This window comes from Aspergillus costaricaensis (assembly GCF_003184835.1).
Source record: "Aspergillus costaricaensis CBS 115574 unplaced genomic scaffold BO79scaffold_28, whole genome shotgun sequence".
Classification (NCBI taxonomy): Eukaryota; Fungi; Ascomycota; class Eurotiomycetes; order Eurotiales; family Aspergillaceae; genus Aspergillus; species Aspergillus costaricensis.
In genome coordinates this window covers 206,962-222,691 of record NW_020291828.1, presented here as the reverse complement: position 1 = coordinate 222,691, position 15,730 = coordinate 206,962, and the positions used below count along the sequence as shown (strand labels likewise).

The 15,730-nt window shown below is 52.5% G+C and overlaps 5 protein-coding genes across 5 annotated transcripts; all 5 read left to right on the top strand.

The window, feature by feature from the left end:
- The first annotated feature begins 124 nt into the window (after positions 1-124).
- On the top strand, positions 125-2,068 carry BO79DRAFT_178374 (translation elongation factor Tu). The gene is made up of 5 exons (XM_025679979.1): positions 125-344; positions 407-435; positions 521-783; positions 845-1,524; positions 1,586-2,068. The coding sequence occupies exons 1-5, from the start codon at positions 179-181 to the stop codon at positions 1,768-1,770; spliced, it is 1,323 nt and encodes a 440-aa protein (XP_025536806.1). The 5' UTR covers positions 125-178; the 3' UTR covers positions 1,771-2,068.
- Positions 2,069-2,404: 336 nt separating this feature from the next.
- Positions 2,405-5,664, top strand: sey1 (dynamin-like GTPase SEY1). The gene is made up of 4 exons (XM_025688786.1): positions 2,405-2,815; positions 2,978-3,415; positions 3,476-5,220; positions 5,278-5,664. Exons 1-4 carry the CDS (start codon positions 2,715-2,717, stop codon positions 5,568-5,570), a joined length of 2,577 nt encoding a protein of 858 aa, XP_025536805.1. The 5' UTR covers positions 2,405-2,714; the 3' UTR covers positions 5,571-5,664.
- A 456-nt stretch (positions 5,665-6,120) lies between these two features.
- On the top strand, positions 6,121-8,484 carry BO79DRAFT_210579 (putative serine peptidase). Its single transcript, XM_025682835.1, has 10 exons — positions 6,121-6,441; positions 6,536-6,653; positions 6,706-6,860; positions 6,910-7,032; positions 7,082-7,254; positions 7,301-7,388; positions 7,442-7,547; positions 7,605-7,764; positions 7,825-8,025; positions 8,086-8,484. Exons 1-10 carry the CDS (start codon positions 6,202-6,204, stop codon positions 8,300-8,302), a joined length of 1,581 nt encoding a protein of 526 aa, XP_025536804.1. The 5' UTR covers positions 6,121-6,201; the 3' UTR covers positions 8,303-8,484.
- Positions 8,485-9,800: 1,316 nt separating this feature from the next.
- On the top strand, positions 9,801-14,527 carry BO79DRAFT_271743 (ABC multidrug transporter). Its single transcript, XM_025687373.1, has 4 exons — positions 9,801-10,502; positions 10,551-10,609; positions 10,661-12,026; positions 12,078-14,527. Exons 1-4 carry the CDS (start codon positions 9,863-9,865, stop codon positions 14,432-14,434), a joined length of 4,422 nt encoding a protein of 1,473 aa, XP_025536803.1. The 5' UTR covers positions 9,801-9,862; the 3' UTR covers positions 14,435-14,527.
- A 760-nt stretch (positions 14,528-15,287) lies between these two features.
- BO79DRAFT_154574 (CFEM domain-containing protein) lies at positions 15,288-15,662 on the top strand (the record flags this gene model as incomplete). The annotated part of the gene is made up of 3 exons (XM_025678753.1): positions 15,288-15,362; positions 15,438-15,564; positions 15,628-15,662. 3 exons carry the CDS (start codon positions 15,288-15,290, stop codon positions 15,660-15,662), a joined length of 237 nt encoding a protein of 78 aa, XP_025536802.1.
- Between the last annotated feature and the right edge of the window lie 68 nt (positions 15,663-15,730).

The following is a 15,730-nucleotide window of genomic DNA, read 5'->3' as shown; positions in this document are numbered from 1 at the left end:
TATTCGTCCCTGGCGACTCCGCAATACTGCAATTGTGATTGGCTGAAGGCTGAGTCAGCGCCTCCCTAAATTTTTCCGGGCTCAACAAGAAGCGCTGCTCGAACTTCCCGGCCGTTCAGCTCGTCTTCTTCCTGTTCCCATTCCTGTCCGGTTGTGTTTCCATCGCAGGGTAGCCATCATGTCCAGCCTCGCCAGATCTGCCAACCTCCTTTTCCGCTCTAGCAGGGCCTCCCTGCTGCGCCCCCGCGCTGTCAACCCCATCCAGCATGTCTTCCTCGGCGACAAGCTGGCTGCCCGTGGTATGGCAACCGCTTTCGAGCGTACCAAGCCTCACGTCAACATCGGTAGGTTGCCATCTTCATCTCTTAATGATCCATCAATGCAATTACTCATCGCTATTCTATAGGTACCATTGGTCACGTTGATCACGGCAAGGTTAGACCACAATTCCCTCCTCCCCCCTCGCTGCGTTGATGTTTTCCCCGATATGGTCCGAAAACTTCTCACACGTTTCCTCTAGACCACCTTGACCGCTGCCATCACCAAGCACCAGGCCTCCAAGGGTCTCGCTCAGTTCCTCGAGTATGGTGCCATTGACAAGGCTCCTGAGGAGCGTAAGCGTGGTATCACCATCTCCTCTGCCCACATCGAGTACGCCACCGATGCTCGTCACTACTCCCACGTCGACTGCCCCGGTCACGCCGATTACATTAAGAACATGATCACTGGTGCCGCCAACATGGACGGTGCTATCATTGTCGTCGCCGCCTCCGACGGTCAGATGTACGCAGAAACCTCAAGAATAACCCCATTCAGTATATATGCTTACACTGGCGATCAACAGGCCCCAGACTCGTGAGCACTTGCTGCTTGCTCGTCAGGTCGGTGTCCAGAAGATCGTTGTCTTCGTCAACAAGGTCGATGCCATCGATGACCCCGAGATGCTGGAGCTCGTTGAGCTGGAAATGCGCGAGCTTCTTAGCACCTACGGATTCGAGGGTGAGGAGACCCCCATCGTCTTCGGCTCTGCTCTCTGCGCCATTGAGGACCGCCGCCCCGACATCGGTACCGAGCGTATCGACGCTCTCCTCGAGGCCGTTGACACCTGGATCCCCACTCCCCAGCGTGACCTTGACAAGCCTTTCTTGATGTCCATTGAGGAAGTTTTCTCCATCCCCGGTCGTGGTACCGTCGCCTCCGGCCGTGTCGAGCGTGGTCTCCTGAAGCGTGATAGCGAGGTTGAGATCATCGGTACCACCAACGAGGTCATCAAGACCAAGGTTACCGACATTGAGACCTTCAAGAAGTCCTGCTCCGAGTCCCGCGCTGGTGACAACTCCGGTCTCCTGCTCCGTGGTGTCCGCCGTGAGGATCTCCGCCGTGGTATGGTCATTGCCGCTCCTGGCAGCGCCAAGGCCAACAGCAAGTTCATGGTCTCCATGTACGTCCTGACCGAGGCTGAGGGTGGTCGCCGTACCGGTTTCGGTGTCCAGTACCGTCCCCAGCTGTTCATCCGCACTGCCGGTAAGTGAAATCGTATTCTATTCCACTACTAAAGAACATCCTCTAATTTTGGCTGCTACAGATGAGGCTGCTGAGTTCAGCTTCCCCGACGGAGACCAGTCCCGCCGTATCATGCCCGGTGACAACGTCGAGATGATCGTCAAGACCCACCGCCCCGTCGCCGCCGAGGCCGGTCAGCGCTTCAACATCCGTGAGGGTGGTCGCACTGTCGCCACTGGTCTGGTCACTCGTGTCCTGGAAGAGTAAATAGCGAACCCACCGAGGTTCGTGTAGCAGGCCCGGACAACTGGCTGCTGTGTACTATGGGAAAAAACGAAGCGAAAACAAAACTTGGACAGGGAATCGTTCATAATGTTTAAACACCATCTTGCAGCGCGGGCATCAGCGGGAGCATCCGGGACTGATACGCCAGGGTGGTGGATTGCACCGGAGTTCTTTGAGTCATATCCATGTATCTGTATTTGTATTGAAATGTCTGTAGACTTTTTTTGTATCTCTTCTCCTCTCTTCTCACTTCTCGGTATGTCGTTGAATATGATCGAATGATTTACTCGAATGTCATCACTGCAAGGTCTTTTGTATACTTATTGTATTCCATAACTGGGGTAGATCAAGACAGATGATCCGATCTATCTACACTACAAACTATTTTCCCCGATCCGGTTGCCCAGATCACGGACTCTCACTAACCCAAAGCGGTTTAAGGCGGGATCAGACGATCGCGGCCTGGAGGCTCAGGCGACCAGCAGACTGGCTGGCAACTGCAACGGGGGATCAACTCCTGAGGCTGGCCAGAGTGACCACCGCCCGGACTAGAAGCCCTCCTGCCCTCCTTCCTGCCCGGCTTCTTCCAGCTCTCCTACTCTCACACTCGCTTTCCACCAGACCTCGGTGTGGATCCCATTGTCGTCTTGTGATTGCCCGTCTCCCATGGTGATCCTCTCTTGACCTCATCCGTCTCGACTCTTCTCCTTCTCCCCTTACCTTTACATCCCGCACCTACTTGCCCCTACCCTTTTACTTTCGCCACGCTCTCCGCATCTGACGTTGTTCCAGCGGCGCTCCCCGTCGTTGTCTCATCCCACCCCCGGAAAACAGAACAACTATCCCATATCCCATACTCATTCACCAGCACGAAACCTGCGCTTTAAGACTACTCTGCGGCAGCAGTGCAACTGACGTCTTCCGTCATGGCAACCAATGGCCACTTTGCCGCCATTGGCAACGGCAGCAGCGACAAGACAGCATATGAACACGGGGTGCAGGTCATCGACGAAAACAAGGAGTTCAAGTAGGTCCTTTCCTCATGTCTATGAGTTCCAATACGACGGTCGTTGTCTGTGACGTCTGGGTTAAGTCTCAGGGTGTTAATTCAGAATGCGACTCTCCGTCATCCGCATCACCTGTTCAGGGGGTCCTTGAGCGGCGCATCAGCTAACAACAACTACTCCAGTGCGAATCTGTCCAAGTATCTCACTCTAGAAGATGTCACACCAGCCGGCTTCAATTATCACCTCATATCCGTCTTCGGCTCCCAGTCGACGGGAAAGTCGACCCTGCTCAATCATCTTTTCGGCACCCAGTTCTCCGTGATGTCCGAGTTGGAACGCCGTCAAACTACCAAGGGTATCTGGATGTCCAAAAATAAGAATGGTGGCGACGGATCAATGTCCGACAACATCTTGGTCATGGATGTTGAGGGTACCGATGGTCGCGAGCGTGGAGAGGACCAGGACTTTGAGCGCAAGAGCGCACTGTTTGCGCTTGCGACGAGTGAAGTCCTCATTGTCAATATCTGGGAGCATCAGGTTGGATTGTATCAGGGTGCCAACATGGGCTTGTTGAAGACCGTTTTTGAAGTCAACATGCAGCTGTTCCTGAAAGATAGGGCGTACGTTTCGCGGATTGTTCTACGTATTGCTCGTGCTTCATGCTGACCCTTAACCTATAGTACCAGTCACCGTTCTCTACTCTTCTTCGTCATTCGTGACTTTGTCGGCAACACGCCTCTCCAGAATCTGCAGCGGACACTGATGGAGGATATGTCGCGCCTATGGGACTCTATCTCTAAGCCTGCCGGTTTGGAACATTCTTCTGTCCATGATTACTTCGACTTCCAATTCTACGGCCTTCCCCACAAAAGCTACCAGCCAGAGCAGTTTGTTGCGGAGACAAAGAAGCTGAGTCTCCGTTTCCGTGAAGGACAGAAGGACCCCAGTTTGGATGCGCGCAAGGGCGAGTTTTCCGATGGAGGCGTCTTCCTCCCCGAGTACCACCGTCGCATTCCCGCGGATGGCTTTTCTCACTATGCGGAGGGAATCTGGGACCAAATCGTGAACAACAAGGATCTTGACCTCCCTACTCAGCAGGAACTGCTTGCACAGTTCCGCTGTGACGAAATTTTGCGGGAGGTTATGGTTGCATTTGACGATGCGATCGTTCCCTTTGAGGATAAGCAGTCGCAGGCGGCTCGCCTTGGGGAACCGGAGATCCTTGGTGGCTTGGGAGCAGCGATGCGGGCCTCGCGGTCCAAGGCCTTCAAGAGCTTCGAAACGGAAGCTAGTCGCTATCACAAGGGAGTCTACCAGCGCAAACGTACCGAGCTCGAGAGCAAAATCGATACCCGTTTGAAGGCTCTTTTCCAGGGCCAGCTGGATGCAACCCACAAGTCTGGTATCACCGAGTTCAGCGACGCTGTGTCGGGTGCTGTCAAGGCCGGCCAAAAGAAGGGTACCGGTTATGACTTCGCCGAAATTGTGAACGAGGAAGTGACCAAGGCCGTACAGAAGTTCAAGGAGGTTGCGCACGAAACTGCCGTCGAGGGTGCCGCCTGGAGTGACTCTCAGCAGCAACTGGCGTTGTATGAGAAGGAGCTGGCGGAAGTGAGCGCACGCCTGCGTCGTGAGGAGATGCGACGACTGGCCAGCCGGGTCGAGCGTTGGGTGCAGTCCCGCCTGGGCGAGTCCGTTGGTCTCGAGTTCAATGCCCTTGGGTCCGGACGGGCCGGGGGTGGCGCTCCGGAGGAGGGGGAAAAGCCTACGGAGAAGAAATTCTGGGACCGGGTATGGAATGTGTTCGTGGAGACCGTGCTGGATGCGGAGCGCAGATTCACCGATCGCGCCAGTAGCTTCGATGCCAGCCTAGAGGAGGTGGATGTTGGCCTGTGGCGGTTGCGCCGTAAGTCTTGGGGTGTTTTGCGTGCGAAGATTGACGAAGAAATGGTCGAGGGCAATCTGCTACTGAAGTTGCGCGAGAACTTTGAAGACAAGTTCCGTTACGATGACGCCGGTGTGCCCCGAATCTGGCGGCCAACCGATGACATTGAGGGCATCTACACGCGGGCGCGCGAGTCAACATTAACCCTGATTCCCCTTCTATCACGTTTCCGACTGGCGGAGACGTCTGCACCGCCGCCACTGGATCGCTGGGTTGGGCACACGCCCAGCTCTGCGACTGCGGCCGATGAGGAGGACCTGCCGCCGATTGGCGGAGTTGACGAAGAGGAGGGCAAGAGCTTGGAAGAGGAGATGACAATTCTTAGCGAGTCTAAGCGACAGGAGCTGACGGTGCGGTTCAAGAAGGCTGCGGATGGAGTGTATGTGGAGGCCAAGCGCAGCGCCATTGGCGGCATGACGCAGGTGCCCCTGTACTTTTATGGTATTCTTCTGGCGCTTGGTTGGAACGAGATCGTTGCTGGTAAGCTTGGCTCTATGAATTTCGAATTGTGGATTGATCATGACTAACTGTGCGTAGTTCTCCGTAACCCCGCCTACTTCTTCCTCTTGTTTGTGTGCCTTGTTGCCGGGTACGTGACGTACCAGCTCAATCTGTGGGGACCGATCATGAAGATGACGGAGGCTGCGTCGAACCAGGCGCTCGTGGAGGGCAAGAAGCGACTGCGCGAGTTTCTCGAGTCTTCGGATACGGGACGACAGGCGATTGCGATGTCGACGGCCGGCGGTGCTGGCCGGGGGGAGCAGGTGGAGATGTCGCGCCTCAACAAGCAGGGAAAGACGACGCCCGAGGATGAGGATGGTGACTTGTAAGAAAGATAGATGGGGTTATTTATCACTTGTATTCAAATGTATTCTTCTTTTATAGATACTGCATCCAAATGCACCGTTTAGCATAGCATCCCGCATTCCATCTGATTCCCATACTATCATGCCATTGCCGTTGCGGATATTAATTAACATCTCCGCGTTATCTCGCCATCCTGCTATCTCTCAATCTTCGTTATCACGCGTTCCTGCAGGCGCACCTCCGATGGCACTGCAGCCGGACTCCCCGCGGCGCCGGCACTACGAAAGGCTAAAGTGTCTTAGTCTAGCCTGCAATGTGCTCGCCTCCATCAGCATCTCATCCATTTACCTTCTGACGATGTCATCTGCAGGCTCCACCCCGTCCGGCTGCCCCGACGCTCTCCGACGGTGCACAACAATCAATTCTGCAGTCACGCTCAGGATTCGTCTCTGCCGCACTCCTCATGCCGTGCCTGGTTTAATCTATGCATTGGAGTAAGGTAGTATCGCCTAGCAGGAGCGGAGTTCCTGCTGTGCTCACGCCATGGCGCCGGCGCAGACATAAATCGCTCGCTTTCCTCCGGCGCTGGCCGTTCTCTCGTGCCAGTTCGTCTATTGTGGTCGTAGGATCCTCTGTTCCCCTCGACAGCTCACAATGCGTGCCTTCTCCGCTGTCGCTGCTGCGGCCCTGGCGCTCTCTTGGGCGTCTCTGGCTCAGGCTGCTCGTCCCCGTCTTGTGCCCAAGCCTGTCTCTCGGCCAGCCTCGAGTAAATCGGCTGCGACCACGGGCGAGGCTTACTTTGAGCAGCTGCTGGACCATCATAATCCGGAGAAGGGAACCTTTTCCCAGAGGTACTGGTGGAGTACTGAATACTGGGGTGGTCCTGGGTCACCGGTGCGTCTCTAGCATTTGGTCGTATGACCGGCCATATTGGAATCTAGCCGTTGGCAACGTCCGTGATCATGAGGAACATTGCTGATTAGACTAGGTTGTCCTCTTTACTCCTGGAGAGGTCTCTGCCGATGGCTATGAGGGGTATCTCACCAATGAGACCCTCACCGGTGTCTATGCGCAGGAGATCCAGGGTGCCGTCATTCTCATTGAGCGTGAGTGTCACCGCTACCATGGAGGAAACATAGCTGATTGATCTCGATCTAGACCGCTACTGGGGCGATTCTTCGCCTTATGAGGTGCTCAACGCTGAAACTCTTCAGTACCTCACACTGGACCAAGCCATTCTGGACATGACCTACTTCGCCGAGACGGTGAAGCTGCAATTCGATAACAGCACCCGCAGCAATGCGCAGAATGCTGTATGTAACCTTCACCGCTCTGTGTTTCTGATAGGTGCTGACGATCTAGCCCTGGGTCATGGTCGGTGGATCATACAGTGGTGCCTTGACGGCTTGGACCGAATCTGTCGCGCCTGGAACGTTCTGGGCTTACCATGCCACTAGTGCCCCTGTGGAGGCTATCTACGACTTTGTAGGTGTAACCTGCTTTTGTTGTCTCTACTCGCAGCTAACCAGGTCAGTGGCAATACTTCTACCCCATCCAGCAAGGTATGGCACAGAACTGCAGCAAGGACGTGTCCCTGGTAGCCGAGTATGTCGACAAGGTTGGAAAGAACGGAACTGCCAAGGAGCAGCAGGCGCTCAAGGAATTGTTTGGTCTGGGAGCTGTTGAGCATTTCGATGACTTTGCCGCGTGAGTACTTCCATGTCCATGGGAGAAGCCACTCTGACAGCAACAGTGTCCTCCCCAACGGACCGTACCTCTGGCAAGACAACGACTTTGCCACAGGATACTCTTCCTTCTTCCAGTTCTGCGACGCCGTCGAGGTAAGTTACCAAAAGCATTTTTCTTCAGTAAATCACTATACTAACGAAAGCAGGGTGTTGAAGCCGGCGCGGCAGTAACCCCTGGCCCCGAGGGTGTCGGCCTCGAAAAGGCCCTGGCCAACTACGCAAACTGGTTCAATTCAACCATTCTCCCTGATTGTATTCCACCACCCCTTGTCTCATCCCTCTCTATCTTCAAGTCTAACCCAGTGGCAGACTGCGCAAGCTACGGCTACTGGACCGACGAATGGAGCGTCGCCTGCTTCGACAGCTACAACGCCTCGAGCCCCATCTACACCGATACCTCCGTCGGCAATCCCGTCGACCGCCAATGGGAATGGTTCCTCTGCAACGAGCCTTTCTTCTACTGGCAGGAGTGCGTACCCCTTACCTCATTTCATGATAACGCACGAACAACCCACTAACGAGAATCCAGCGGTGCTCCCGAGGGTACCTCCACCATTGTGCCCCGGCTCGTCAGCGCCTCCTACTGGCAACGGCAATGCCCGCTCTACTTCCCCGAAACGAACGGCTACACGTACGGCAGCGCGAAGGGTAAGAACGCCGCCACGGTGAACAGCTGGACCGGTGGATGGGACATGACCCGCAACACGACGCGGTTGATCTGGACGAATGGGTAGGTCTCCTAGATCCCATAAAAGAAATCGATGAAGCCAATGCTAATGAACCGGTCAAGGCAATACGACCCCTGGCGCGACTCGGGTGTGTCGAGCACTTTCCGGCCTGGTGGACCGCTGGCGAGCACTTCGAATGAGCCAGTGCAGATTATCCCGGGCGGATTCCATTGCTCGGATTTGTATATGGCGGATTATTATGCGAATGAGGGGGTTAAAAAGGTGGTGGATAATGAGGTGAAGCAGATCAAGGAGTGGGTGGAGGAGTATTATGCCTGAAGATAGGACCGGTGGTTGATGGTAAATACTTTTATGGACTGTACATAAGGAATGTGTTATGGGACATGATGATGGTAGGTATGGTCATGCCTACGATGAGATAGTAGTCGTTGGCGTCTTGTACCAATGAAAACATTATGCATGTGGGAAATGGGGACGTTGCTCACTAGTATATATACCGATTGTCGGGACATATAGTGCCAGTGTGTATACACCCGGTTCATCAGACCTTCTGTTACGTGGCTTTTACCTATAGACTCTGCCCAGTCTTCCTGTCTTAGGGTACCCAGATAATGACCAAACCCTCCACTCGCCTAAAAGACTAGCTTAAGGTCAATTCATAGTAGCCTGAGACGGTCATTATCAGCTGTGTGGTTATAGATGATACTTACTAGTTGTAGACAACTATGTGTAATCACTGACCGTTAACACCAGATATATATAACGTCTATCCGACTCGGTCACCCATATAATATTAAATGAAAGATGTCTTCTTCAACAAAAGATATACATACTAATAGAGATCTGTGGAGGCTAAGACAAAGTACCATACAAATTGTAAAGATAATAGATGATATGATCAATATCATTCCGCTTGTTGAAAGAACATTGAATGTAATAAATATATAAGTATATCAATAGCTAATATAATATCTGACTTGTGTGAACCTGAAAAGAATGTTCTTTTGTATGGTACTCCAGGAGGTGACCGGATAGCCTAGCAGTTTTAATCCGGAGGATTCATTGCCTGAAGAAGCGCACCAGACCGAATCCAAGAGAATCCTAGGAATCGATCTGATACATTTCTACCGCAATGGGTATGACGTAGGGGAAGGCAAGCATCCACTGTCCATACTCACATGACTGTAAACCGTTGCAGATCCCTCCAGATCTGCCGACAGCATTATCCGGATACTGAAGTCCTGAACTCCTGTTTTAACTAGTGCTCGGCCTCTGCGAAGTTTAACATCCGATAGTCACGACGATCCGGGCCGTGCCAGCCTGAGGCAGTCAATGCACAGTCAGCGGAGATACTTAGTCAGCGCTGTTAAGCAGGCAGAGACTCCGCTATCCGCTCAATTCGGAAGCCGGACCCCCTGGATTTGTATCTCATCCACAATCCACTTGTGGATCAACGTGGCTGATCGGGTTCCCTGAAGACACAGATCCGCTGACACATCCCACAATGGCCCACGTTCATTGGTGGGCGTGCTTCAGGCACCCTCAACGGCATCTATTCTTGCGAGATCCGATGGCCAGCTAGTAGGCTGGATCCCTGCTCCACAACTCTACCGGTCCATACCAATATCCGCATCCGAGTATACGCACAGCCTAGATCGACTTAGCATGATGTATACTCAAGCTCTGTATCTTGAACCATGGAAGCCACATCGGCCCCCCTGGGGACCGATATACCGGCCAGGGGAATGCGAGGTTGTCATATATATGACTGGGGCGTGAGCACGGTTTTCCTTTTAGAACAACAACGAGAAAAATCATCGCATCCCTCTTTATTCCTCCGTGATCGCTGCCGTTTGACAGCTGGCTAGCGTCTACGACATGGCTCCCGATCAGACCGGGCCCTGGTCCCAGGACGAGGACCACCTATTACGACAAAACACACCTAACACACTTCATACGCATAATGAAGAAGACCCATCCCACCCCTCTGTGGCCCTCATTGGTCCCGAGGAGAGACAGAATCTAGTTCGGATTGCGACTCATGAGTCCATGAGACGGCGTTCCAGCGTCTATACCCAGCATACAGCCGTCTCTGGTCGTCCAGATACTATGGGCACGATCCGAGAGGACGACCCCTGTCTTGACCCCCAGACGGACAAGTTCGATCTCGGAAAGTGGCTCGCATATGGTCTCGGTGAGTTTCGTCGAGAGGGTGCTCTCGATCTTCGACCAGGCATCGTGTTCAAGAACCTTTCCATCTCAGGGACTGGCGCGGCCGTTCAATTCCAGGATACTGTCGCATCGACCTTCACTGCCCCTTTTCGCATTGGCGAGGCACTTCGGAATCGTCACTCCCCGCCCAAGCGGATTTTGAATGAGTTCAATGGTGTGTTGAAGAGTGGAGAGCTTCTTCTGGTGCTTGGTCGCCCAGGTGCGGGCTGCAGTACTTTCCTGAAGTCACTTTGTGGTGAGCTTGAGGGGTTGACTGTCAATGATGACAGCGTGATACATTACAATGGTAACGACACTTTTATTATCTACATGTGTTTCTACTGACATGATACAGGCATCCCTCAACATCAGATGATCAAGGAGTTCAAAGGTGAAGTGGTCTACAACCAAGAGGTATGTCTATGCTGTCGTGAGCTAGCATTACACGCACTAATTATGTTATAGGTGGACAAGCACTTCCCTCACCTCACCGTTGGCCAGACCCTCGAATTCGCCGCCGCTATGCGCACCCCACAGCGTCGTATCAAAGGGTTATCTCGAGACGAACACGCGAAGCATATCACTAAGGTAGTCATGGCTGTCTTCGGGCTGAGCCACACGTACAACACCAAGGTTGGAAATGAGTTTATCAGGGGTGTCTCAGGAGGAGAGCGCAAGCGTGTTAGCATTGCCGAGATGACTTTGGCCGCAGCACCTTTGGCGGCATGGGATAACTCGACCCGTGGTCTCGACTCGGCCACGGCGCTGAAATTCGTCGAGGCTCTGCGATTGATGGCTGATCTGACAGGCTCCGCTCATGCTGTTGCCATCTACCAAGCGAGCCAGAGCATCTATGACATCTTCGATAAGGTGTCAGTGCTCTACGAGGGCCGCCAAATCTATTTTGGACCTACTTCGGAGGCGAAAGCCTTCTTTGAGCGACAGGGCTGGGAGTGTCCCCCGAGACAAACCACAGGCGATTTTCTGACCTCTGTTACCAACCCCCAGGAACGCCGGCCACGTGCAGGCATGGAGAGCCGTGTTCCTCGCACTCCTGACGACTTTGAAGCCTATTGGCGTCAGTCACCCGAGTACCAGAAAACGCTTACCGAGGTTGCTTCGTATGAAAAAGAGCATCCTTTGCATGGCAACAACGTTACCGATACAGAGTTTCACGAGCGCAAGCGGGCTGTGCAGGCTAAACACACGCGACCCAAGTCGCCATTTCTGTTGAGCGTACCCATGCAGATTAAGTTGAACACGAAACGTGCTTATCAACGACTGTGGATGGATATCCAGACCACTGTATCAACGGTCTGTGGACAGATCATCATGGCCCTGATCATCGGCTCGGTTTACTACAACGCACCCAATGACACTGCTTCTTTCACTTCTAAAGGGGCGGCGCTCTTCTTCGCCGTCCTTCTAAATGCACTGGCAGCTATGTCTGAGATTAACACACTCTACGCCCAGCGACCGATTGTGGAAAAGCAAGCTTCCTATGCTTTCTACCATCCAGCAACAGAGGCTATTGCGGGTGTTGTGAGCGACATACCGGTAAAGTTCGCTCTCGCAGTCGCGTTCAACGTTATCCTTTACTTTATGGTCAATCTCCGACGCGAACCGGCCCAGTTCTTTATCTACTTCCTGATCTCCTTCATTGTTATGTTTGTCATGAGCGCGGTCTTCCGAACTATGGCGGCGGTCACGAAAACCATCTCCCAGGCCATGTCGCTGGCAGGAGTTTTGATCCTGGCTTTGGTCGTCTATACTGGATTTGTGCTGCCCGTTCCTTCAATGCATCCCTGGTTCGAATGGATTCATTACATCAGTATGTCTCATGTTCCTTTTGTCTCCTAGTTGACTCTTGCTGACTTGCTAGATCCGATCTACTACGCGTTTGAAATACTTGTCGCCAACGAGTTCCACGGTCGCGAATTTCCCTGCTCTTCATTCATTCCGTCATATGCTGACATGAATGGCTCTTCCTTCGTTTGTTCCACGTCCGGATCAACTGCCGGCGAGAAGCTCGTCAGTGGAGATCGTTACATCGCCGTCAATTTCAGGTACTACTACAGCCACGTGTGGCGCAACTTTGGGATACTGATTGCTTTTTTGATCGCATTCATGGCGATCTACTTTGCGGCTACGGAGCTGAACTCATCCACCACCAGCACAGCCGAGGTATTGGTCTTTCACCGCAGCCAGAAGCGCGCCTTGTCGCGTGCTACAGGCCCAAAGTCTGCTGATGTTGAGAATGGAGTTGAGCTGAGTACCATCAAGCCGACTGGCACGGGAAAATCAGAGAACCTCGGAGGACTCGCTCCGCAACAGGATATTTTTACCTGGCGCGATGTGTGTTATGATGTCGACATTAAGGGAGAGACCAGACGGCTTTTGGACCATGTGTCGGGCTGGGTCAAGCCTGGAACCCTCACTGCACTCATGGGCGTCAGTGGAGCAGGAAAGACAACCCTTCTTGATGTTCTCGCCCATCGGACTACCATGGGAGTGATAACTGGAGATATGTTTGTTAACGGTAAAGGACTGGATGCTAGCTTTCAGCGCAAAACCGGGTATGTTCAGCAACAAGATCTCCATCTTCAGACAGCCACTGTTCGGGAATCACTGCAGTTCAGTGCTCTGCTGCGCCAGCCGCCGAATGTCTCGCTCAAGGAAAAGTATGACTATGTTGAAGAAGTCATATCTATGTTGAAGATGGAGGAATTTGCTGAAGCAGTCGTCGGTGTTCCGGGAGAGGGCTTGAACGTTGAACAACGCAAGCTGCTAACCATCGGTGTGGAGTTGGCTGCACGACCAAAGCTTCTTCTCTTTTTGGACGAGCCCACAAGTGGTCTTGATTCTCAGAGTTCGTGGGCTATCTGCGCATTTCTGCGCCGCTTAGCCGATCATGGACAGGCGGTTCTCTGTACCATTCACCAGCCTAGCGCCGTTTTGTTCCAACAATTCGATCGGCTGTTATTCCTTGCCCGCGGCGGTAAGACTGTCTACTTCGGACCAGTGGGAGAGAACTCGCGCACACTTCTCGATTACTTTGAGAATCATGGCGCTCCACGCCCTTGCGGAGAGGACGAGAATCCGGCCGAGTACATGCTCGAGATGGTCAACAACGGCTCCAATGCTAAAGGAGAGAACTGGTTCGATGTATGGAAACAAAGCAGCGAGAGTCAAGATGTCCAAGCGGAGATCGATCGCATCCATGCCGAGAAGGAGAACGCACCTGTCGAAGAGGACTCCAAATGGAGCCATACTGAGTTTGCCATGCCATTCTGGTTCCAGTTGTACCAAGTCACCTACCGAGTATTCCAGCAATACTGGCGCATGCCCTCGTACGTGCTGGCGAAATGGGGCCTGGGCGTGTTTGGCGGCCTTTTCATCGGGTTCTCTTTCTACCACGCCAAATCCTCTCTCCAAGGATTACAGACGGTTATCTATTCGATTTTCATGCTGTGCTCTATCTTCCCCTCCCTTGTACAGCAGATCATGCCTCTCTTCATCACCCAACGGGACCTCTACGAAGTCCGTGAGCGTCCCAGCAAAGCATACAGTTGGAAAGCATTCCTAATGGCCAATATCATCGTCGAAATACCGTACCAAATCGTTCTCGGCATCATCGTCTTCGCCTGCTACTACTTCCCGGTAGTAGGCATCCAAAGCTCCGCCCGACAAGCCACCGTGCTCATCCTCTGCATTGAATTATTCATCTACACCAGTACCTTTGCGCACATGATAATCGCTGCAATGCCCGATACCGTCACAGCCAGTGCCGTCGTGACTCTCCTCTTCGCCATGTCCTTGACCTTTTGCGGTATCATGCAGTCGCCTTCCGCTCTCCCGGGCTTTTGGATCTTCATGTACCGCGCATCCCCGTTCACATACTGGGCGTCGGCCATGGTGTCTACACAAGTCTCAGGAAGGGAGGTGGTGTGTTCATCGTCGGAGCTGTCGGTTCTTGACCCCCCGACGGGTCAATCCTGCGGCGAGTATCTGGGACAGTATGCGGAGCTTGCTGGGGGGAATCTGCTGAACCCGAACGCTACGACAGGGTGTGAGTACTGCTCTGTGAGCACAGCGGATGCGTATATTAGTATGTCGGGCATTGTGGCGAGTGATAAGTGGAGGAACTTTGGGATCTTTTGGGTGTATGTTGTTGTGCAGATTGCAGCGGCGGCGGCGTTTTATTATTTGTTCCGGGTGAAGAAGTGGCGGAAGCAGTGATGCTTGCCATAGATTTTTCCTTGCTTCTTGATTTGATTTCTTCCTTTTTTTAACATTGTCTATATTTCGATTACCTGGGTGTCTATATAGGTGCATTTCTTGTTGATACATTTAGATTAGAGATACAGTCATAATAGATGTTAGAATTTTACGATCATGTCTCAAGTTACTCATTCTTTCCACCGGTTACGTGTCGAATATCTACACCAACAGGCTCCATCGTACAGAGAAACTGAAGAAGTTGACCCAACCTGCAAGGACTGACGCATGTCTCACATTGACCGCAGTGGCTGCCTCGTGAAGGTGGCGTCTGAACACCCGGGATGGCAGCCCCTTGCAGATACAATAGTTACTCATGGAATGAAGAGTCACGACGTGACCATAGTCCCTATAAGATATTCTACATGGGGAGGTATGAAACATGCCATGATGTCACTTGCTACATACCATGCCATGTATCACACCGACCTTTGTATGATACCCTCTTACCTTAACACATCCATGTATGTACACAGTACTAAGTAGTGATGTACAATCCGGGCTAAACATACATCACCTCAGAGTTAGTAACTAACCGATATAAAGATCATCAAGACACACATATACACGACCAACTGATCTTCTATACCCTCAACTCCCTTGCACCGGTATCATTCATGCGATCTACCCCACACACACACGCAAGGAGACCATCCCTAGCACGTAACAGTGTTCATTATATCATAAGCCCTGAAGAATTGAGGGTTGAGGGTTGAGGGTATAAATCACCTCACTTCCTCGTGGTAGCACGACACTTCGTCTCCTTCGTATTCTATCACTTCAAGATACTTACTACTTACTTATTCCTGTCACAATGAAGTTCTCCATCCTCTTCCCTATCGCAACTATTCTCTCGTTCGCCGCGGCACAGAGTATCCCGGATTGTCTTGTATGTTGTTGTTGCTGGACATTGCCATGGAGATGGATGATAGGAAGTTTGGTGTAGAGTTGCTAACGATATCAGGGCAACTGCGTGGAGTCGAGCACAATCTGTGGCGATGGTGATCTTAACTGCTATTGCACCAATACCGGTTTCCAGCAGGGTGTGGTGGATTGTTTGAATAACAGTGGGTGTGGGGATGAGGTGCAGAGTATGTATTCCCCTTTGAAACTGGAGCATTCAGGTGGAAATGGCTGATGGATAGTTTGTGTAGCTGGCATCGATCTTCAGAATCAGCTCTGCGGTTGATTGAGTGAACAGTGCTTTGAGGGAGGTTAGGGACGATGGAGCAGGGTTTATGATGTGCATGACGTGAC